This window comes from Hemitrygon akajei, chromosome 19 (genome assembly GCF_048418815.1).
Source record: "Hemitrygon akajei chromosome 19, sHemAka1.3, whole genome shotgun sequence".
In the NCBI taxonomy this organism is placed as follows: Eukaryota; Metazoa; Chordata; class Chondrichthyes; order Myliobatiformes; family Dasyatidae; genus Hemitrygon; species Hemitrygon akajei.
In genome coordinates this window covers 24,662,655-24,688,420 of record NC_133142.1, presented here as the reverse complement: position 1 = coordinate 24,688,420, position 25,766 = coordinate 24,662,655, and the positions used below count along the sequence as shown (strand labels likewise).

The window sequence follows — 25,766 nt, the reverse complement described above, 5'->3', positions numbered from 1 at the left end:
CTGATGAAATATGAGCACAATGTATAAATTACAGCCCATTTTCAGCTGTAAACTTTATTTTTCCAATGTGGCAGAGCAGGCTCCATTATAGAATAGCTTGTGAAATGTTTCATATCTATTGAAAAAGAGATCCATAGTAATTTTAACACTCCACTCTACTCCATTTCTATTTCTGGCAAGTAAGGGCATTGGTTTATACACTTTTTCAAACAAATGTGATGGAGTAGCAAATGTACACCCATTGAAAAACAGGCTAGCAGTTTAAAACAATCACCTCAAGAATGAAAAGAAAATAAGTGAAATCAAGACAAAAGTGTGAAGTGGTTAGATGTGAAGCCTCTTAAATGACATAATCCATTTGGTATCTCGTGACCCATTTTGATCTTTAGAAGTTGAGCAGGATTTTGCAGTCTTTGAGGAATAACACATTTTGTATGTGAGTAAGCATGTTTGCTTTAATTGTAATGTTTGATGGATATGAATGTATAAGAAATTAGTTCAGGTTTTCTACTTTAAAATACACTCTCCAGTTTTAATGAATAATGATGCAATTTCCAACTGGATACTTGGGAAGCACACACAAAGTGTTGGAGGAGCTGAGCAAGTCAGGCAGCATTTATGGAGGGGAATACACAGCTGTCATTTTGGGCCAAGACAATTCTTCCATCTTTGTAATGTATGGATTCATTTCTTTTAGAGCAATGACTCCCCTTAGCACTGCATATCGATCTGTTATCTACGCATGCAAATTGATCTGTTGTCTTCACATGCATATTGATCTCTCTCTCTCACTGCAATGTGAATACACCAGTTAAAGCCAGCTCCTGCGTGTGTGCTTTTATTTAATTGATATGTAGTAGCAAGGATACAACAAATCGACGAGTATGAACCTGAATGTCAGAGAATATCACCAACTACACCGACAGTTACGGGACAAGACAGTGAGAGGAAAAACTTAAACAGTATGGGAAAGTCATCTCAGACGCTAACAAAGGGACGCATGAGTAATAGTTCACAGTACTGAGTGAAAGACACAACTACTAAAGTTAAAGTGAAAATAACAGGGCAATGGCTTCAGTCAGGAAAGTTGACAAATTCGATAGTGCTAATGAAGGCTGGGAGATATGCAGCAAGAGGATTGAACTCTATTGTATTGTGAACGATGTGGGCAGGAAAGGAAAGCCTTTACACTTCTTAGCTTAATGGGTGCTAGAACATAGAGCCTCTTACACAACCTAGTAACTCCTGCAAAGCCACAAGCAAGACATTCAACAAAATTGTTACAGTTCTACAAAATCACTTCAATAGGTTTCAATAGGTACATTTAATGTCAGAGAAGTGTATACAATATATATCCTGAAATTCGTTTTCTTCACTAACATCCACAAAAACAGAGAATGAATGACAGTTAAACATTAGAACCCCAAAGACCACCCCCCCAGTTCTCCCCTCCCATGCATAAGCAGGGGCAAGGGAACGACTCCCCACCCCCACCAGCAAAAAAGCGTCAGCGCCCTCCAGCAAGCACTCAAGTGTGCAGCAAGCATCACAGACTTGCAGTACCCCAAAAACTATTCGTTCACCTGAATATTCAACATTCTATAGGCTCTCTCTCTCCCTTCAAAGGGAAAAAGAGGTGTCCCCGTTTCACAGTGAGAGGGGAGATGTAACAAACAACTTGCTGATTTACGATGTTGAAAGTCTGTTGCGTTGCTTTTTCTGAGCTCTGTGCCCAGAGAGTCTCTGAGGACTTTCTTCGCCAGCAACAGCTTACCTTAACAAATTGTGAGTGACATTGGGCTACAATACACATCAGAGGAGTTCAAACTCTTCATGAAGAAAAATAGCTTCAATCATTTCAAGTCAGCTCCTCACCACCCAGCAACAAATGGGTTAGCTGAAAGGTTTATCCAAACATTCAAGGTCTTTTAAAGCTATGGACAAGGAGGACATTTCTCTACAGCACAAGGTGGACAATTTTCTTTTTGTGTATCAGAACTCTGTTCATGTAACAACAAATCAAACACCTGCAATGCGCTTCCTGAGCAGGAATCTAAGATCTCACACAGACCTTTGGTGGGAAGTAAAGAATAAACAGTTCAGCCAGTTGCCAAGTGAAGCAGCAAGGAGCTTCAAGGTTAGACAGGAAGTCCTAGCGCATGATAACTGAGAAGACTAGTGGACACCTGGTAGGATAGCTACAAGAAATGGACCGCTGACGTACACAGTGGATGTTGGAGATCAGACATGGAGATGTCATGTGGACCAGATACTGGATGCTCAACCAAAGAGCACACCTGAGCTGAAAGCATCCAAGAAGACGGACACATTGCAGCGATTGAACTTACCTCTCACTGATGGTCATGTCACTCATAGCAATGTGACAGCAGCAACTGAGAACGCTATCTTAGACAAGACACCTACCAAACCTGATGGCACTCCGCAGGTCCAGAGGCACAATCCAGAAGGAAACAGAGCACCGCCCAAAAGACTGAATCTTTAGAATGGTGAAGTTAGTTATTGTGAAAGTATGCTTATTTGGAATATGGGTTTATAAAAGGGAAATTGAATGTTTAGTACATATACAGTTTTATGTTGCATTAATCTAAAGTAATGTATGGATCTATTTCTTTTGGAGAATGACACTCCCCTCCCTTAGCACTGCATATTGATCTGTTGTCCACACATGCCATGCACGTTGCTTTCTCTCACCCCTCTCTCTCCTGCTGCAATTTAAATACACCAGTTAATGCATGCGTATTTTTATTTAATTGATATGTAGTTGCAAAGACTCAACAGTCCTAATGAAGGGGCTCAGTGTTCACTGTTTATACCCCTTCATAGATGCCTGACTTACTGAGTTCCTCCAGCATTTTCTGTGTGTTGCTCAAGATTTCCAGCATTGCAGAATCTCTTCTGTTTCTGAATACTTCAGCATATTTTTATATCACTACTTTCATTAGAATTTTTATTAAAAATTCTGTGGTTTATTATTTAGTCTAAGTTACTTATACTAACTTTGCATTACTTTAAAATGCAGTAACATACCTGTTTTTTTTTTACCCCATCTGCCACAGGGTGTTATTGTTCTTTTATAACTTTTGAAGTTACCAGCTTGTCCTTAAGTTAAGAAAAGAGGCATTAAAGTGGTTGCATTGGGTTTAAGTCATCAGGAAACTGTAAATCCATGTATTTATTTTCTGACAACTTACACGTTTTCAATGAATTACTTTATTGGTACAGTATAATATTGTGGTAGAGTATATTTTAATGTCATTATAGGTTGTTGGGTTCCATTTCTATTGTCAGGATTCTAGGGCAGTCCATGCTGTGAACAGCCTAACAAATAAATAATTAAGTTCATCCAATGAGAGTGCTAATAGGAGATTTCAGATATAGAAGCTCAAGGATCATTTGCAGAAAGATTACTTCCTATTTAAAGTGTAATTTCTCTTCCTTGAAAAATACAAGAACTATCACATTCCAGAAACACAGTTCCACTACACAAGTTTACTAATCATGAAGACACTGATATCCAGAAACAGGACTGCTCTGGTAGACCTAATGCTTCTGCCTGCTATTGTTCCACCAAATTTATCTCATTGTGTCCTGACATTATCCAATCTCCCCTTATCAAGAATCTTCCCACCTTCATCCAAGACATGTTGCATACTGTCCATCATTTTGACAACTTCCAATTACCTGGTCCCAGCCAACTTATTTGTACTTCTCAAATGACCTTCTTCAGAAAGCATGTTGTCACTTCCTCCATTTCCTACTTTTCTGCTCTCAGACCCTCCTTGCCTCCAGACAAAACAAAGACAGAGTTCTCCTGATCCACACCTTTCACCACACTAGTCTCTGCATGCAGCATATTATTCTATTTTCACTTCTACCAGCTTCAACAAGATCCCACCACCAGTCCCATTTTTCCCTCTCCTCACCCTTTCTGATTTACATTCCCTCTGTGAGTCCCAGCTCTAGTCATCCCTCCACACCCACCCCTCCCTGTCTTTGGCACTTCCCCCTTCAACCATAGGAGATGAAACACTTGTTCTGACACCTTCTATCTCACCACCATCCTAAAAAAACTCTTCTGAGTGAAGTGGAGATTCACATACACCTTCTCCAATCTGGTCTATGGTACTTGTGCCTGTGATATGACTTTGGCAACCATTTTGTAAAGTACATGTGCTCTGTCTGCAATGGCTGTCTTGAATTTCTGGTTGCTTGTCAATTCAATGCTCCTTCGCATATCCACACTGACCTCTCTGCTCTCAGCCCTCTCCACAGCCACCATGTGTCATGGTCCAGATTGGGTTCCCTTTAAATTTACCTTGTTTGTGTTACGATCCGGACCATTGACTCCTTGTTTCCCTTTAATTCCCTGTTTTCCTGTGTCCCTCGGGCTTGGTGATTAAAGGCAATTTACTCTCCACTGAACAGGCAGTTTATAAGTCTCCAGCTTCAGCCGTTCGGGGCAAGAGCGTTTATGGAGCATTAACAAAGTCACCGAAGCTAGTGCGAGCCAAAGTCATCTAGCTGGAGCCAACTAAGTTTCTTTCTGGAGCAAGCCAAGTCTCCTCCCGAAGCAAGTGCCAGCAAGCCGCCTTCCCTTGCCAGAGCGGGTCCGGCAAGGTTAACTCACCAACGTGAGTCAGGAGCTCACCGCTGCTTAGAGCAAACTCATGCCCAGTTATAGTACCGTCTATCATTGTGTGGTCTCCATATCCGTGTCCTGTGTTTAAAAGGGGTCCCAGCCCTGTACCCTAGAAGGGTCCTGACCCTGTGTCAAGAAGAGTCCCAACTCCGTCCTGTGTCTAAGGAGGATTCCCGGCTCAGTGTTTTATGTCCTGTGTCCGAGTCTATCCCGTAAATAAGAAGAGTCCCGGCTCCATGCCCTGTGTCTAAGGAGGAGTCCTGGCTCAGTGTTCTATGTCCTATGTTTGAGTATCAAGTCCTGGCTCCAAGTTTCAAGTATCAAGTCCTGGCTCTGAGGTTCCAATATCAAGTCCAAGCTCTTGTGTTCAAGTATTAAGTCCAGGTTTCGAGGTCCATGTTCCGAGTCCTGGTTCCGATCCTCGAGCTCCGAATCCTGGCTCTAATCCCCAAGCTCCAAGTCCTAGCCCAGACCCTGAGTCCCGGCCTAGTCCAGGGCCTGAGTACTTGTCCATTACGCCTATTCCCGTTTCCACTTTGCTCTCCTTGATTTCTCTCTGTTCTATCCTTGCGTCATGGTTCTGCTTGTAACTAGTAATAAACTCTATTTAGTTAACCCCACAAAACAGTGTTTTGTGTCCTGCATTTGGGTCCTACCCCAGCACCCTTGCCCCCACATTGTGACACCATAAGGTCAAACACAATAGAAGAATAGCACCTCATATTTTCCTTGGCTACCCTTCTGCCTGAATGTATAAACATTGAATTTTCCGGTTTCAGCTAACCCATTCCTCTGTGTTCTTTTCCCATTCCTTCATATTCACCCATGGTCTCGGTCCCTTTGATCACTATTTTGATCCTTCTCCCTCATCCCCAGCATACTAAGACTCATCACTCTCCCCCATGTCGTTTCAGCTGCCCATCACCCACATATCTTTCTACATGGGCTTATTCTCCCTTGGTTCATCTTTCTTAACCCCTCCATAATTTTTCCCCATTTGCCCATCATCCTTACTTTCTCCAATCAACCTATCGCTTATCAGTCTCTGTTTCACCCTTCCCTTTTCTTTTCTACATACTTGTTATTAGAATCAACTGCTTTTTATGTTTTGGATAAGATATTAGTTGAATTAATTGAAGACTAAAATCGTAGTTTTTACTGATACATGATTTGTATTTTTAACAAACGCGTGTATTTTCACAATATGTGGTGTTTTGTCTCCTCCTACTGGTAGAAAACGTGGTATAGCAATCACATAATGGTTTGCCACCTTTTCATTTTTCATTGGTTAAGTGTTAGCATTTAACACATGTGCTCTGACTGTGACTTTTGATTGGATTCTTCTATTTTAGGAATATGGTTAATCTTACTTTTTTTATTTTCTTTGCTCCTTGTTCTCTATCTGTTCCTTTATTTAAACTTTAAAATAAACAATCATTGAAGCAGCAAGTTTTCACTCATTCTTGGACTCCTAAAAGAACCTAGAGATCCTATGCAAACACAAGGAAATCTGCAGATGCTGGGAATTCAAGCAACACACACAAAATGCCAGTGGAACGCAGCAGGCCAGGCAGCATCTATAGGAAGAAGTACAGTCAACATTTCGGGCCGAGACCCTTCGTCAGTACTAACTAAAAGAAGAGATAGTAAGAGATTACTGTAAGATCTCTTGCTATTTACTGTATTTGCTGTACTTCTTCATATAGATGCTGCCTAGATATCCTACACGTCTTATCTCCAAACGCTCAGTCCTGAAGCGGGGTCTCAACTTGAATTTTTTTGCCTCCACAGATACTGCATGACCTGCTGAGTTCTTCTAGCAGTTTATCTTATGCAACATACTAATCATAATTGAAATTTAATTATTACTTCTGCTTGATTTCAGTGACTGGGGTAACATTTTCAGTCCTCCCATCATTCTGCCCAGTGAACAGATGAAGGACCAAAAAAATATTTCACCCAGGCAACCATCTCCTCTTCAAGACCTAAACAGTAAGATGATTTCTTATTTGTTGTGCTCAGTGATTTAATAGAGCAAAAGTTTACCAAACTTACATCAGAGAAACAGAGAACACCAGGATGTATATAAGTTCCAACAGATGATGCAATTATGCAAACCTTTACCTGACCACATAGATATAAGCATTGGTTATAGTTATTAAACACTTTCTACATAAAACATGATATCTATATGCTCTGAGAGTTTTATTCAGGGAAATATGGGAACTATTATTAACTTTAAATAACTTCACAATAAATATCAAAGTGTAAAACTTTGTGATATACATTTGAAATTCTGATATCTGTACCCAGCTGGACGCCTGAGAAGAGTTTATTCGTTATGTACACCAGAAATGCATTAGATCCTTTTTCAATCCCCCTTCAAATTATATTATAACTTTAAGTGTAATTATACACAATCCTTAATAACCATTGTACTCATTCCTGGTGAAGTCTGGGCTTTCTGTAATTGGCTGACCCTAACTTTATTTTAGAAATTCTGAGATGAAGTAATTGAAGGATGTTTACCTGAGCTTTTCCAAGCTATTGGCAGCAGATTTTATTTAAAATGTCAGATACTGGGAGAGAATCCAAACCAACAATCTTAATCTTCACAGTTTAGCTTCTACCTATTGTAAACCACTGTAAATCCAGGCATATCTTGAAGCTGGGCTCCACATTCAGAATGTAAAGTCTGGAAATCTGTGAATAGGATGAAATATATTCAGAATTATTATAATTTTTTTCTTTAAAGAAGCATCTTTTTTAATTCTTCACCTTTCATATTAATTGTTTACCATTTATTTTAATGCTCAGTATTTAAGCTCAAAATATTACCAAAATTCTGCAGATTAGAAATGGTTAATTGGAGTGCCTTTGACTTGTACTGAGATATATAACAACTAACTGGTCATCTTAAAATAGAAGGGATTTTCTTAAGATTTCACCACACAGCATGTTTGGCTTTGGTTGAATTTTCATTTAAAAAGCAAGTTAAACAAGCAAAATAAATTCAAATTAACATTAGGCCTTGTGAATGATGGTTTTTTAAAAGAACCTGCAGTTTGGTTTTGCATGTACTGTATATGCACTGAATTCAAAAACCCAATTGAAACCCTGCCCGATCCATAAACCACCTGATTTCAGTTTATCTGTTTCAGAATTGAGAGTTTTTATCCTCCCTGCATGCTGCACATTAATTTATTTAGATTTTGGGAATTAATCCTATCCATGCATAAGTCTGGGTACTCATAGAGCTAAACAGGATAATCAAAATTCTAACCAGACAGGGTGAGTGTGATAACTAAAGCAAGGTTCTAGCTGGCTTAAAATTGAGCTGCAGTGATTAGCTTCAGATCAGTAGGTGCAATGTAAATGCCTCCTTCATTTTAATCATTGAAGTGCTCCAGTTTGTACAAAGACTTCAAAACTTGCAGTATAAATCAAATGATTTGAATCTCAGTGCTGATGAGATACATGTCATAGAAACATAGAAAACCAGCTGCACAATACAGGCCCTTTGGCCCACAAAGTTGTGCTGAACATGTCCCTACCTTAGAAATTACCAGGCTTACCCATACCCCTCTATTTTTCTAAGCTCCATGTACCTATCCAAAAGTCTCTTAAAAGATCCTATTGTATCTGTCTCCACCACTGTTGCTGGCAGCCCATTCCACGCACTCACCACTCTCTGAGTAAAAGATTTACCCCTGACATCTCCTCTGTACCTACTCCCCAAACCTGTGTCCTCTTGTGGCAACCATTTCAGCCCTGGGAAAAAGCCTCTGACTATCCACACGATCAATGCCTCTCATCATCTTATATACCTCTGTCAGGTCACCTCTCATCCTTTATCACTCCAAGGAGAAAAGGCTGAGTTCACTCAACCTATTCTCATAAGGCATGCTCCCCAATCCAAGCAACATCCTTGTAAATCTCCTCTGTACCCTTTCTATACCTTCCACACCTTTCTGTAGTGAGGCAATCAGAATTGAGCACAGTACTCCAAGTGGGGTCTGACCAGGGTCCAATATAACTGCAACATTATCTCTCAGATCCTAAATTCAATTCCATGATTGATGAAGGCCAATACACCATAGCCTTCTTAACCACAGAGACAACCTGCACAGCTGCTTTGAGCGTCCTATAGACTCGGACCCCAAGATCCCTATGATCCTCCACACTGCCAAGAGTCTTACCATTAATACTTAATTCTGCCATCATATTTGACCACTTCACACTGATCTGGGTTGAACTCCATCTGCCACTTCTCAGCCCTGTTTTGCAATGTACCGTTGTAACCTCTGATAGCCCTCCACACTATCCACAACACCTCCAACCTTTGTGTCATCAACAAACTTACTAACCCATCCCTCCACTTCCTCATCCAGGTCATTTATTAAAATCACAAAGAGTAAGGGTCCCAGAACAGATTCCTGAGGCACTCCACTGGTGACCAAACTCTATGCAGAATATGAGCCATCTGCAACCACACTTTGCCTTCTGTGGGCAAGCCATTTCTGGATCCACAAAGCAATGTCCCCTTGGATCCCATGCCTCCTTACTTTCTCAATAAGCCTTGCATGAGGTACCTTATGAAATGCCTTGCTGAAATCCATATACACTACATCTCCTGCTCTTCCTTCATCAATGTGTTTAGTCACATACTCAAAAAATTCAATTAGGCTCGTAAGGCACGACCTGTCCTTGACAAAGCCATGCTGACTATTTCTACTCATATTATACCTCTCCAAATGTTCATAAATCCTGCCTCTCAGGATCTTCTCCATCAACTTACCAACCACAGAAGTAAAACTCACTGGTCTATAATTTCCTGGGCTATCTCTACTTCCTTTCTTGAATAACGGAACAACATCCGCAACCCTCCAATCCTCTGGAACATCTCCCGTCCACATTGATGATGCAAAAATCATTCCCAGAGGCACAGCAATCTCCTCCCTCACCTCCCACAGTAGCCTGGGGTACATCTCATCCGGTCCCGGTAACTTATTCAACTTGATGCTTTCCAAAACTCCATCACATCCTCTTTCTTAATATCTACATGCGCAAGCTTTTCAGTCTGCTGCAATCACTACAATCACCAAAATCCTTTTCCATAGTGAATACTGAAGTAAAGTATTCATTAAGTACCTCTGCTATTTCCTCTGGTTCCATATACACTTTCCAACTCTCACACTTGTTAGGTCCCATTCTTTCACATCTTATCCTCTTGTTCTTCACATACTTGTAGAATGCCTTGGGGTTTTCCTTAATCCTGCCCGCCAAGGCCTTCTCATGGCCCCTTCTGGCTCTCCTAATTTGCTTCTTAAACTCCTTCCTATTAGCCTTATAATCTTATAGATCTCTAACATTGCCTAGCTCTCTGAACCCTTTGTAAGCTTTTCTTTTCTTCTTGACTAGATTTATTACAGCCTTTGTACTCCACGGTTCCTGTACCCTACCATAACTTCCCTGTCTCATTGGAATGTACCTATATAGAACTCCACACAAATATCCCTGGAACATTTGCCACATTTCTTCCATACTTTTCCCTGAGAACATCTGTTTCCAATTTAAGCTTCCAATTTCCTGCCTGATAGCCTCATAATTCCCCTTACTGCAATTAAACACTTTTCTAACTTGTCTGTTCCTATCTCTCTCCAATGTTGTTGTAAAGGAGATAGAATTATGATCACTATCTCCAAAATGCTCTCCCACTGAGAGATCTGACATCTGACCAGGTTCATTTCCCAATACCAAATACTACCCTCTTGTAGGCTTATCTACATATTGTGTCAAGAAGCCTTCCACCCCATCTAAACCCTTTGCTCTCGGGAGATGCCAATCGATAGTTGGGAAATTAAAATCTCCCATCACGACAACTCTTTATTATTACACCTTTCCAGGATCTGTTTCCCTATCTGCTCCTCGAAATCCCTGTTACTATTGGGCGGCCTATAAAAAACACCCAGTAAAGTTATTGACCCATTCCTGTTCCTAACCTCCACCCACAGAGGCTCCGTAGACAATCCCTCCATGACTTCCTGCTTTTCTGCAACTGTGACACTATCTCTGATCAACAGTGCCATGCCTCCACCTCTTTTGCCTCCCTCCCTGTCCTTTCTGAAACATCTAAAACCCAGCACTTGAAGTAGCCATTCCTGTCCCTGAGCCATCGAAGTCTCTGTAATGGCCACCACATCGTAGCTCCATGTACTGATCCACAATCTAAGCTCATCCGCTTTGTTCACAACACTCCTTGCATTCAAATAGACACATCTCAAACCTTCGGTCTGAGCGCATCCTTTCTCTCACCTGCCTATCCTCCCTCTCACACTGTCTACAAGCTTTCTCTATTTGTGAGCCAACCTCCTCTTCCCCAGTTCGGTTCCCACCCCCCAACAATTCTAGTTTAAACTCTCCCCAGTAGCCTTAGCAAACCTCCCCGCCAGGATATTGATCCCTCTGGGATTCAAGTGCAACCCGTCCTTTTTGTACAGGTCACACCTGCCCCAAAAGAGGTCCCAGTGATCCAGAAATCTGAATCCCTGCCCCCTGCTCCAATCCCTCAGCCACACATTTATCCTCCACCTCATTCTATTCCTATTCTCACTGTTGTGTGGCACAGGCAGTAATCCCGAGATTATTACCTTTGAGGTCCTGCTTCTTAACTTCCTTCCTAACTCCCTGTAGTCTGTTTTCAGGATCTCCTCCCTTTTCCTTGTCATTGCAAAATTTTACTTTCAACTGCCTCATAATATCATCTCAACGATATGACATCCTGCATCAATTTGTTTAAATTGGAAGTGTAGGAATTATTCAGTAAGCAATAAATATTCCTCAAAGAAGTATCATCAGTTTTATAGTAAGTGTAGAATTCTTACACAAATGACAATTACAAATGTTTCAAAAATGTAATGTACCTCAGTTGCCTGAACTAATTAGCAATAGCAATTTTTAATTAGTTCAGTTTACTTAAACTGCCCATTTCTCTGTGTACTGTCTTGTAGTATGGTTTATAATCTGTTATATAATTGTTATTTGAACTGCATTTTCTCTTGCAATAATTTTACCAGCCCTACTTGAATTGACATTCTGCGCTGAGCTTGCAGGATGTCCTGTACCTGAAAATATTACACACATGAATGTTAAATATTGGATCTCAAAAACATTTGGAAAATTATTAGGGGCAAAGCTTCATCTGTTCCTGGGAAATAAGGAAATGAGTGAGGACATGGTAAAGGAGCACTTTGGGACCATTGACCATATTCCATTAGCTTTAAAATATTTATGGAAATGGACAGAATGGGTCCACAGGCTCTACTTCTGAATTAGGAAGATGGAATTTGATGATATTAGATGGGTGCTTGCAAACGCTGATTGGGCTAGGTTGTTTGCAGGCAAAGGGACCTCAGGCAAGTGGGAGGTCTTTAAAAGAGAGATAGTAAGAGTTCAAGGACTACATATTCCAGTCAAAGTAAAAGAGAAAGCTGCTACATTCAAGAAGGAAAGTAATGGAGCCATGAAAAAATTAAGGACAATCCTGAGATTTTTTAAAGTACCTTAAAGGGAGGAAGAATGATTTAGGGAAGAACAAGACCCCTCACGGACCATGATGTGTGGTGAAGGGGAAAGTTGTCAATGGCTATTTCTCCTGTTTTTAATATAAAGAAATAAGTGAAGATTTTGAACCTGGTAACATTAATGTAGGTGGTTTAGAAGCAGTATTACAGTGGAGAGGTAAATAGAGCATAGGGGACTATACAGCACAGTACAGGCCCTTCACCCCACCATGTTGTGCCAATCCTTTAACCTCTCCAAGATCAATCTAGCCCTTCCCTCCCACATAGCCTCCCATGTTTCTTTCATTCATGTGCCTATTAAAGAGTCTTTTAAATGGGCCTAATGAATCTGCCTCTACCATCACCCCGGCAGTGCATTCCACATACCTACCACTCTGAGTAAAAAGAAAACTGCTTCTGAGATCTCCCCCCCCCCCACCCCCGCCCCCCAAACTTTCCAAAAAAGCACCTTCAAGCTATGCTCCCTTGTATTAGCCATTTCCACTCTGGGGAAAAAGTCCTTGCCTGCTCACTCTTATCTTTGCCTCTTTATCATCTTGTGCACCTATGTCAAGTCTCCTCCCATCCTCTTTCCCTCTAAAGAGGAAAGCTCTGGTTTGCTCAACCTATCCTCATAAGACATGCTCTCTAATTCAGGCAGCATTCTGGTTTTCACCCTCTCTAAAACTTTACCATCCTTCCTGTAATGAGGCGACCAGAAATTAACACAATACTCCAGGAATGGTCTAACCAGTTTTATAGAGCTACAACATTATCTCACAGTTCTTGAACTCAGTCCCCAACTAATAAAAGCTAACACACCACACACCTTCTTAACTATCTTACTTGTGCTGCATCTTTGAGAGATCTATGGACATGAACCTCAAGGTCTCTCTCTTCCTCCATACATTTAATTTATTTTAATTTTAGTGATTCAGCGAGGTGTAGGCCCTTCCAGCCCTTGTAGCCTTGTCACCCCAGCAACCCCCGACAAACCCGATTAACCCTAAGCTAATCACAGGACAATTTACAATAACCAATTAACCTACCTGGTACATCTTTGGACTGTGGAAAGAAGCTGAAGCACCCAGGGGAAACCCTACGAATCTATGGGGAGGATGTAGAGAGACTCCTTACAGAACAGTGCCAGAATTGATCTCCAAGCTCCAGAAAACCCCGTGTTGTAATAGCTCCCTACTGTTAAGAATCCTGCCATTAGCCTTGTTTTCTGCCATCAAGTTCAATCTTCCGAAGTGAGCCACTTCACACTTTTGTTCTCAGCCAGCTCTGCATCCTACCAATGTCCTATTGTAACCAATGATAGCCTTCTACACAAGGCATATCCAGGAACAGTATAGGAAGCTGAAGAAGAAACTGGAGAGTCCTCATGAAATACTCGCAGCCACTATACAATGCGGAGGTGCAGAGATAGTGGAGAGCCAATGTTGTACCTTTCTTTAAGAAGGGCTGTAAAGGTTGATCTTATAGTCCCCTTTTCCAATTGTCCATGGCAGGTAAGTTACTGGAAAGCATCCTGATAAAATATGCTTACATTTAGAAATATAAGGATTGATTAGGGATAACCAACATGAATTTGTGCATGGGAAATATTGTCTTACAAATTTGATTGAGTTCTTTGAATAAAGTGATGAGGTGAGGGGGGATGTTGTGGTAGAGGTATTATGTGTGGATTTCAGGAAGGTTTTTGTTAAGGTTCCTCATGGTAGGCAGCCCAGAAGGTTAGATCACTTGGCATCCAAAGAGAGCTAGTAAACAGGACACAAAATAGGCTAGATGATTGGAAACAGGGATTTTTCTCAGACTAGGGGTTTGTGACCAGGAATCATTGCTGGGCCCATTGTTATTTGTCATCTGTGTTAATGATCTGAATGGGGATATTTTGAGGAATAGTTTGTAGATTTGCAAATAACACTAAAATAGATGGTGACATAGACCGGTGAGGTGTATCAAGAACTTCAGCAGGACTGTGAGCAGCTAGGTAGGTGGGCTGAGGACATTGGGCTGTGGGCAAATGGAATTTAATTCTGGTTAGGACAAATCCAAGTATGAACTTTATATTGAGTTGAAGGACCTGGGTACATTTGTGGAAAAGGGCACGCTTGGACAACGGGACTATTCAGAGAGGAGCCACAGGTAGACAGGGCAGGGAAGAAGGCTTTTGGCATGCTGGACTTTATCAGTCAGGGCAATGAATACACAAATTAAGAGGTTATGTTGTTATGGTGCAACACGTTAGTGAGGCCATATGTGGAGCGCAGTGCTCAGTTTTAGAATAGGAAGAATGTGCCTTTTAAACTGGAAAGTGTGGAAAAAAGATTTACAGGGATTTGACGGACTAAGTTGTAGGAGACATTAAGCAGGCTAGGCCTTCATTCCTTCAAATTTCCATAGGAAACTGAGGGATAATTCCATGGTGGTTTACTGTACAAGTCATCTGGGCAAAGATTCAGAATCAAAATTAGGTTTAATATCACTAGCACATATTGTGAAATTTGATGTCTTGCCATAGCAGTTCATTGCAATTCATATGTCTATTATATTATTGCAATAAGAAAAATGCGTGTATAATTAAATTAAATTTGTGCAAAACAGGAAGTTAAAAAAAGTAAACAGGTAGTCAACCTGAATTCATTATCCATTCCGAAATCTAATCGTGGAGGCATTGAGTGAAACATTTTGAGTGTGTGTCTTCAAGCTCCTGTACCACCTCCTTGATGGTAGCAATGAGAAGACAGGGTGAATGGTCTTTTTTCCAGGGTTGGGGAACCAAAAACTAGACAACATAGTTTTAAGGTTGGGAGGTAAAAGATTTAATAAGAACCTGAGAGACAACATTTTTACACAGTAATAGATATATGGAACCAGTTGCCCGAGAAAGTGGTTGAGGCAGGTACATTTGGTACATTTGATATATTTAAGATGTATGTGAACAGGTATATGGATGACAAAAGAGGGAATGTTGTCAAACATTGAGTGTTTGACATTTGATCATAAACATTTCAGAAAAACAATCATATTTTTATTCAAACACATAATTCTTGGGTGTGTATGTGACAACACTTTTAAAATGAAGCATTTAGATAGCAAAACTATAACTGAACAAAGAAAATTATCTTCCAAATCATAACTTTAAAAAATTAGCCAAATGCCAGGAAACGGGATTAGCCTGAATGTACATATGAGTGGTATTTAACACAATGTGCAAACTACTTAAAAACGCAAACACGAGGAATTCTGCAGCTGCTGGAAATTCAAGCAACACACACAAAATGCTGGTGGAACACAGCAGGCCAGGCAGCATCTATAGGGAGAAGTACAGTCGATGTTTCGGGCCGAGATCCTTCATCAGGAATAACGGAAAGTCCTGCTGCTTTCCACCAGCATTTTATGTGTGGTGCAAACTATTTGATGTTTTTCATATGAAGGAGCGTTCATTTGTTTTGACTCCTAAAGATTTTTATGTGCTTTGCCAAAAAGAGTAAAAGAACAACTCCATATAGTATCGAGGCAGACATTTTATCAAGAGAGTATAATGTTTTCACATGCTTCATCATAGAATTCTGTTATATTTGACAGATGACACAGCCAGTGTTACAGAAGATCAGGATGAAGTACTGGATTTGTTATATGATCCCTGTTTGAATTGTTACTTCGATCCAAAAACAGGAAAATACTACGAACTGGCATGATTTAAAAATTGAGGACTTTGAAGTATCACTGTTGCATAGCAACCACTTAAGCTGCAAGAGGACTTTTGTTTCAAAGTGAATCCTGGCAACCATTGTAAAATGGGAATACTCCAATCAGTAAAAGGCTGAGTGATACAGACATAGAGGTAGCCATCCGAGAATTGCAGCAGTTCTTCGACATGAAAGAAAGCACTTTGCCCTCCTTTAGTCAGGTGTCTGCACACATTCCACAGTTCTATATTTTCATGTTTCTCTCTGTGATGTCACGTACACATTTGTATTTTCTCGTGCGTGTGGTTGGCGTGACCCATGCCTTATATTGAATTTTACCAAAAAAAATTACTATTAACAAGATAATGCTTTACGGCCATTGTTAAATTGTCAAATTGAAGAAATGAACTTTGCAGACATTATTAATGGAAATAAATTAATATTTGCCTTGAAATTCGTTAGTAGTTGACACATAAATCATCTCAGCCTGGTGTATTTGGCCTAAGAATCCAAGGAATATATTTCAGAGGCAGAGCAGAATGTGTTGATTTGATTATAATGTATTAAGAAGTACTAAGCAGGATTGAATTTCTTGGTAATTTTGGTTTGCATTTTTTCATACCTACATTGATACAGTACATATATAATGTTGGTTTCTGTTAATATTAGTAAGCTGATAGACATCTGATCATAAATATTTCAGAAAAAAATATTTTTAATTTAAACATGTAACTCTTTTGTGTGTATGTGACACCACCTTAAAAGGAATCGTTCAGATGCAGACCCTACAACTGAATAAAGAGGATTATCTTCTAGATCACAAAATGTAAAATTACTCGATGTTCATAATTCCTTTATTAGAAGTAGCCAAGAAGGATATGATAGGATGTTTAAAATGCAAAGTAGCACTATTTCTCCTCTTCATACCTGATGAGTGAGTACATTTGAAAAATAAATTCTGCTGATGTTTCATCCTTGATTCGTTAGGTGTGAAGGTAAGGTCTGTAAGAAACTGGCAGTGTTGGAAGGATATTTTCCAAGCCCAATCACTTCAACTTCATCTGCATAAAATCAGTGAGCTGCAGAAACCAATTAAGTGCCTAAGTACAGCTACCAGGTCAGCCCATTTAGAAATTTGGCAGTCAGTGATGCAAAACCAAATCTGCAAACACATCTTGGAGAGAGAAGAGAATCAGACTGTGTAAACCTGAAGAGACTTTTCCCTAGTTCCACAAGAGAGGAACTGTAAAATGTTCACTTCCCTGTTTGGAAATAGTCTCTCAAGTTGCTTTTATAGATTCCTGTCTAAGCTATTGAGGACATAGTTTAATATGAAGGTGCAGAGAAGATCCTGTAAGAGACACAAAGATCATCAGGTACGTATTCTAGAACACTGAATACTGAATGTCATGTAAGTCAGATTATGCAGCAAAATGTTTCTGATACACTGCCCAAGGCTACACCAAATATAGTGTGAAGGAATAGTGCTAGTTATAATTTAATGCATAATTCTAATTGTCACTAATACCTAATATCAACAGGTAACTTGACAACCTTAAAGGCCAGACAACAGATGCTTTTTGTCAATCAATCTAAGTTTACGTGGGCTTAGACTAATTTATGGTAACAAACAGAAGTTTCTCATATCTCAGACAGAGGCCTGGTCGTAAATTATTTGCCCAAGGACTGATCTCCAAATAACGTAGCTTGAAGAAACCACACAATAATACAAAAAATTAGGGCTTTTTGTCCACATGTCAGAAAATCTAATTCACAGAATGATCAAGGTTTGACTATAATGCTGGTCTGGTGTAGACTGTGCCCTTCGCTTACCGGCCATTAGCAGGTAATCAGGATTTCGATGGAAAGAAAACAGGAAATTCTGGATAAAGCAGGCCAGGAGAGACAAACAATGTACACGCTTCAAGGTGATGGCCTTTCGTCAGAACAGGTCTTCCACCAGATTGTGAGCATCTGCACCTGGAGGTTTTTAGCTTTTTGATTCCATGGAATGACTTGCTCTTCACAATAGAGTGTCACACTTCTTTCATAAAAGAGTTCATGAGCATTTCTATAGAAGTCTTTTTTGCTGTTATTACTTTTTGGCTTCATACATTTGAGCTCACTCAACTCCCTTAGTCTCATTCAAAGTACACAGAAAACATAGAACAGCATATCACAGAAATGGGTCCTTTCGCCTGCAATGCCTTTGCCAGCCTGGATGCTAAGTTAATCGAATACCATCTGCCTGTGCATAATCCATATCCCTCCATTCCTTTATGTCATATGCCTGAGTAAATGGCTCTCTCAAATCAGTTTCCACAATAACCCTGGCAGCACGTTCCAGGCACCTAAAACTATGTAATAAAACTTGCCTCCCACATCTCCTTAAAACCTTCCCCCTCTTATCTTAAACCTATCGCCTCTAAAATGTGACATTTCCACCCTGGAAAGTAGGCAATGACTCTCTATCTATGCCTCTCATAATTTTATGAACTTCTGTGAGGACTCCCCTCAGCCTCTGCTACTCCAGAGAAAAGAATTCAGGTTTTTCCAACCTCTCCTTATAGATGAAATTCTCAAATCGAAGTAACTTCCTGTTGGGCTTGAAATTCTGCCCTGTGTTCGTTTAGGAAGAGAGACAACCAACACCGGAATATTACAAAACTTAGGTTTATTGCAGAATTCGTAACTGGTACAGCGAATCGACGGAATCGCTGGAGAAGGCGCGTTCCGACCTCCCCTTACAATCTGCTCTTATTTATATCCCTTTTCCCCCCAGCACAACCCCCCGCTACATATTAGGTAATATCGGGCACTTGTGTCCATCTTATTGGCCCGCAGCCATATGCTCACGAGTTACCTGTTTCTTTTGTTTACTGAATCGCGTGACACTGTTAGTTTCGGTGTAGCGGGGTCCCCAGTTTCGCTCCCCCCACCCTCTCATTACGTGAGCCACTCCTGACCTGTAATGGCAGTCTCGAATTAACCCTAACATTAACCCTAACACTTCCTGATGAACCTCTTCTGCACCCTTTCCAAGTTTCCACTCTAAAAGAATCAGCAGAACTGCACATAATGCTTCAATTGTGGACAAACCAGAGTTTTATCCAGCTCCAACATGACTTTTACACTGCATCCGGATGATGAACACAAGCAAGCTGTACACCTTCTTTTCCTCTCTATTTGCTTGTGTTGCCACTTTCCATGAGTTATAGATTTTTGCCCCAAAATTTCTCAGCATTAAAATACTCCTGAGGGCCCTGCAATTTACTGTAAAGTTTCCCCTTACATCTGCTATCTTCTGGCCATATCTCCAGCTAATCTATAATATACTGTATCCTTTGACAACGTTCCTCACTGTCCATAACCCCAGCCTGTATCATCTGCAAACCTACTAATCCCCTGTACATATTTGTCCAAATCCTTCATATAATATCACAAATAGAGGTCCCAGCAGTGATCCCTGTGTAAGACTAGCGGTCACAGACCTCCAATAAGATAAATCACTCCACCATTACTCTCTGTCATCTATGGGCAAGCCAATTTTGAATCCAGTCTTCCAAGTCAGTGGATTGCACATGGTTTAATCTTCTATATTAGGCTATTATGAGGGATCTACTCAAATATCATACTAAAGTCGGTGTAGACAACATTAATTGCCCTACCTTTATCAATCATCTTCATTACCTCCTCAAAAAACACACATCAAGTTCACAAGGCAAGCCCTGCACAAAGCCAGGCTGACTACCCCGTATAGGCCCTCACTTTTTAAATGCATATCCTTTCCCCAAGAATCCTCTTCAACAGCTTTCCTGTCACTGATGTAAGGCTCACTAGCCTATAATTTCCTGGATTATCCCTATTGCCTTTCTTAAAGAATAACCATTGGCTAACCCCGTCATCTGGGCCTCATTTGTGGATAGAGATGATACAAACATCCCTGTCCAGGCCGCAGCAATGCCCTCTGTTGCATCTCTCTCTCTCTAGTACCCAGTAATGCCTCCTCTTGCCTCTCTCTGGTACCCAGCAGTGACCTCTCTTGTCTCTCCCTCTGGGATAGATCCTATCATGTCCCAACGACTTACCAACCTTAATGTTCTTCAAGAGACACAATACCACCTTGATATCAATGTCCTAGAACGTTAGGTCATATCTTGATCTTGCGTCCTCCATGTCCCAATAAATATAATATCCTTTTGTTGTTGTTGTAAAACCAATGTCTTCCTCAATGTGCTTTTCACATTGTGCCTCATCTTAATTTGTTTCTGTGCATAGGTTCACCTTTATTCTTTTAATATAAAATTAACCTGTAGAAGGGAAAGCAATCATGTTATAAAGGAATGTCTCTTAACACTGAATTAGGCAAAAAACGTAGAGCCATCTGGAAGACTTCATTTTCCTTACCATTTAAGCTTATTCCTTGTAGTGCTCTACATGTATCGTGCAGATGTGCCAAAATTAAAGTATTTCTGAAGTTGCTTCCAGCAGCAGGTTAATACAGGAAATAAAGACAGCTGGGTTGAAATGTTTTGTCATTTACAGAAGAAAATTTAAAATTAATAACAAGTGCTATTAAGGACCCCTATATGGTCAGATACATAAGATATGAAATGAAAGTTTTACCATTGCAGTGTGTTTTTAGAGTAACCTAAAAAAAAAGTAGGCATCCGTTAGTCTCGTGAGACCATGGATTTGTGCCTTGGAAGGTTTCCAGGGTGCAGGCCTGGGCAGGGTTGTATGGAAGGCCGGCAGTTGCCCATGCTGTTAGTCTCTCCTCTCCACGCCACCAGTGTTGTCCAAGGGAAGGGCACTAGGGCTGATACAGTTTGGTGTCATTGCAGAGCAATGTGTGGTTAAGTGCCTTGCTCAAGGACACAACACGCTGCCTCAGCTGAGGCTCAAACTAGCGACCTTCAGATCACTAGACCAACACCTTAACCACTTGGCCACGCGCCAACACTTTTAACTAGAGTAACCTAGGAAAGGCAAAATGTAGTAATAATATTCAGTAAGGTTTGTTTTCTTTGGTAAATTTCTTAAGGTTTACCCTCAGGTTAGGATACAGTAGTTAATATTGCTTAGAATTTGATAAGTGTTAAATGACAGCCGATTGGCCAACTTATCTATTCTTTCTGCTAATTTGATGACATAGGCCTTTTTTCATTCTAAGTAAAAACAAAACTCTTAGCAAACTAACTCTGTAAATAACAGTGCACAATAAATTTGCCAATATGTGTCCAATTTCAGCAGCAATTCAGTCACAGCAGTTATGTTGACACTTCATCTGTAGAGTAGTTCAGCCAACCCAGTGTTCTTCTTCAATATGTTACAAACTATTTCTAAAACTTGGTGATGATCAACCTGGGAACAGCAATAAAACTTCAATTTCCAATCACAGTGGTAATTGTGTCCTGTATTGCTGAGAAGCTAATCATCTTTTTGTTACATGTAATTGAAAGTGCTGAATTGTCTGATAATAATTTCTGTTGCAATGTGAACTTGGTTGGAATATAGCAGTCATCGCAATATAAACATGTTTCCAACCAAACTAAATGTCAAAATTTGATTTTTTTGGCGTAAATTTAGCAAGTTAGAAATTAATTAAGTTATCTCAGATGACAAATAGAAACTTCCAATAAAAGCTTTGTTTAATTCTTTAAAAAAGTGAGGTTTAATTCTTTAAAAATGTGAGGTCAAATTCTGATTAAACAATTGATTTGATGGGTAGGTTTCATGACATTGTTGGATTCAAATATGACTGTGTATAAATATGTGGGTGTACTTCAATGATGCAGCATCTAGCTATTGATAAATGATCACAAAATCTTCAGCACTGAATTATGTAAATAATAAAATCATATTTGTTACCTTTTTTGGTCTGCCACTGGGAATAAATGGAAATGCATTTTGAACATCCCTGGTACAGTGCTCAGAGGATGTGCAGACCAGCTAGCAGATGTTCTCACTGACATCTTCAACATCTCCCTGAGCAGCGCCACCGTTCCAACGTGCTTCAAAGCCGCCACCATCGTCCCCGTGCTGAAGAAGTCTTCAGTGTCCTGCCTCAATGACTACCGCCCCGTTGTACTCACATCCATCATCATGAAGTGTTTCGAGAGGCTCGTCATGAGGCATATCAAGACCCTGCTGCCCCCCTCACTGGACCCCTGCAGTTTGCATACCGTCCCAACCGCTCAACAGATGATGCCATTGCCATCACCCTCCACCTGGCCCTAACCCACCTGGACAAAAAAGACACATACGTTTCAATGCTGTTCATAGACTTCAGTTCAGCATTCAACACAATCATCCCTCAGAAAGTGATTGGAAAGCTGAGCCTACTGGGCCTGAACACCTCCCTCTGCAACTGATCCTAAACTTCCTGACTGGGAGACCTCAGTCAGTCAAGATCAGGAGCAGCATCTCCAACACCATCACACTGAGCACGGGGGCCCACCCCAGGGTTGTGTGCTCAGTCCACTGCTGTTCACTCTGCTGACCAACAACTGTGCTGCAACACACAGCTCGAGCCACATCATCAAGTTCGCCGATGACACAACCGTGGTGGGTCTCATCAGCAAGTCAGCTTACAGAGAGGAGATGCAGCGGCTAACGGACCGGTGCAGAGCCAACAACCTGTCTCTGAATGTGAACAAAACAAAAGAGATGGTTGTTGACTTCAGGAGGGCACGGAGCAACCACTTCCTGCTGAACATTGATGGCTCCTCGGTAGAGATCGTTAAGAGCACCAAATTTCTTGGTGTTTACCTGGTGGAGAATCTCACCTGGTCCCCCATCACCAGCTCCATAGCAAAGAAAGCTCAGCAGCATCTCTACTTTCTGCGAAGGCTGAGGAAAGTCCATCTCCCACCCCACCATCCTCATCATATTCTACGGGGATTGTATTGAGAGTATTCTGAGCAGCTGCATCACTGCCTGGTTCAGAAATTGCACCATCTCGGATCGCAAGACCCTACAGCGGATAGTGAGGTCAGCTGAGAAGATCATCGGGGTCTCTCTTCCCACCATTATGGACATCTACATTACATGCTACATCCGCAAAGCAAACAGCATTATGAAGGACCCCACACACCCCTCATACAATCTCTTCTCGCTCCTGTCGTCTGGGAAAAGGCATCGAAGCATTCAGGCTCTCACGACCAGACAATGTAACAGTTTCTTCCCCCAAGCTATCAGACTCCTCAATACCCAGAGCCTGGACTGACATCTTACTGCCCTATTGTCTTTTTTATTATTTATTGTAATGCCTGCACTGTTTTGTGCACTTTATGCAGTCCTGGGTAGGTCTGTAGTCTAGTGTAGTTGTTTTTTTCTGTGTTGTTTTTTACGTAGTTCAGTCTAGTTTTTGTACTGTGTCATGTAACACCATGGTCCTGAAAAACGTTGTCTCATTTTTACTATGTACTGTACCAGCAGTTATGGTCGAAATGACAATAAAAAGTTTCTTGACTTGACTTGACTTGAACAAGAAGGCACAACTGGATGCAGGATAGTTGATGGAAGTGAGGACAGAGAAACTATGATGTTATCTCTAAAAGTTCCTGTCATTTGGTGCGGGGGGGTGTCAAAGAAGTATGTAGTCTAATGTTTACTCCAATGACCCCTATTGAGGAAGCTAATTCTTCATTACTTAGTATAAATGCCACAGCTTCAAGAATACATCCAGAGTATGGACATGTTGTTTCAGGTTTACCGTTGTTTATCTCTGCAGAAATTTTATACAGTTAGTCTTTTTCTTCTTCCAAAAACAGTTCATACACGGTTAAGGCTCGTTGTCTTGCTGCCAACGTGTACTTGAAATTTCTGAGGGAGATCACCGAGAAGAGATTGTTAGAAGCTACACAAAAGGCCTTTTTAACTGTTTCTCTGGAATTCAGTGGATCTTCCATGAAATGAGTGTTTCTGACAGGCAGTCTCTTTTAAATACAATTTATTGTCCTCCAATTGCAGTTTTTAGATACAAATGGTCAAACCATTCACCAGAGACATTATGTTCTTTTTTTGTATGGATAGGAAGAGCAGGAAGAAGATTTCACCACATTTGCACTAATTTGAGCTGTCAGGGATATTTGCATAGGAGCTGCCAGTCAAATATTCATCCCTCGTGTTTTATTATGTAAAGCTTATCGGATCCATTCAACTGAGCTCAGGTCTCAGACTGAGGTGATAATCACACTTCACCTGGCAAGTGTCCAATTTGCACCTTATTAAAATTGATGAAATTGTTTTTGAAGGAAATAAGATGCAAAGTATCCTAACGTAAGCACATTACAGTTAGCTTTGCTGTATGAAATGTTATTCAAGTGAACAGTGATTATTTGTTAATAGTATCATATTATGCTGGACCCAAATAGTGTGTAGCTGTCCACAGTCACACTGATCTTTTGTGGCCATTAAGCTCCCAATGTACTCTGAGCCTGGCTACTTAAGCCAGTCTGCGAAGTGGAATGGTTTGTGAGCGTGACCAGGCAGCAAAGACAAAGGCCATATGCCACGAACGATCCTGATGGCTTACAGATCTCGGAAGATCTTTACCATAGTTTCAAAATCTCCATTTTGGTCAGAGATATTGAAAAACTACAAATAAATTTTTAAGTAATTCATAAAATAAATATTAATAAATAATTGAAGGCTTAAAATAATATATTCACTTATTCACTTTTAATTTGCATAAAAATTAAATCAAATAAAAGAAAATTAATTAAAAGTATTAATTAAAATACAATTAGGAAATAAACTTTTCACTTTCCAATGAAGGATAGTAACTCCATTCAGCTGGAGGCTAAGTGCACCTACAGGTGATCTCAATTCCTGTTTGATACTTCCATGTTACTATGTGAAGCTGTTATGTCTGGAACATACACATGTGCATCATAAGAGAATCTGTGTTTCTCTATCGAACTGTTCACTAGTTGTCAGCATGATCTGGCCCACTATAAGAAACCAGTTATCCTATAGTTTTAGCGCTGATGTGAAATGGATTTGGATGCACAGTGTATCTGTAGTGTTACTGACTATAAAGATTCCTCAGCATACTGTACAGAAAGGAAAATATGAAGTTACTGCAATTAAGTAGTTTCTTTTTATAAAGTACTTGTGCAGAATCTAGTATGACTCCATGATAGTTAAATCTATTTAAAAAATTGCATTGTGCCCTCAGAGAACATTATATATTTGAAATATAATACGAAGCAAGCGTACTTGTTGCCTATTCTCTTAACTGCCCAGAGAGCAGGAATTATATGTATTCATTTGAGAATGCAGAGATCTATTGCTACTAATCTCAAAATGATTTATTTGCACTTGCTCTGTGTATTATAATTTAGTAAAATGCTTTAAGAAGAGTCTCTATGTATCTATAGCTAAAATTATATACAGTATATATTCAGTTAAATGATTGACTTAAACTTTATAGCAAGGAGAAAATGACAAAATGGCTCTAAAAAGAAATGCTTTTATGTTTCAGCTGGCAGAAAATATTAGATTGCCTTATAACCTGGTCAAGGACAAATCCAACAACATTTTGATACCCACATGTAGACTGACATTATACCATCTGTGACAAGGTTTTAGAGTGCTCTTCATTGATATGGATTATGATCTATGTGCTGCTGGCAACATCAAGGCATAAATTTCCAACTATAAGTCAAGGAAATGCAATAAATTCTCATGCTAATTCCCATAGTTCTAATCTATTGTAAGTGTGTATATAGTGTATAAGATCAGTATAATTCTCTCAGTGGCTTTTGTCTTCCAATTTTGCACTGTCTTTCTTATATGAAGCCATAGAGTTTTGATGCTGTAAGCTATGTTCTGGTT

At 40.2% G+C, this 25,766-nt stretch overlaps 1 protein-coding gene across 1 annotated transcript in view; it reads left to right on the top strand.

Moving 5' to 3' along the window:
- Positions 1-25,766, top strand: part of cfap20dc (CFAP20 domain containing) — a 567,108-nt gene that overhangs the window by 471,116 nt on the left and 70,226 nt on the right. Inside the window, exon 15 of the mRNA XM_073072294.1 lies at positions 6,546-6,652. Within this exon, the coding sequence (XP_072928395.1) occupies positions 6,546-6,652 (107 nt within the window). The remainder of the gene's footprint in view (positions 1-6,545; positions 6,653-25,766) is intronic.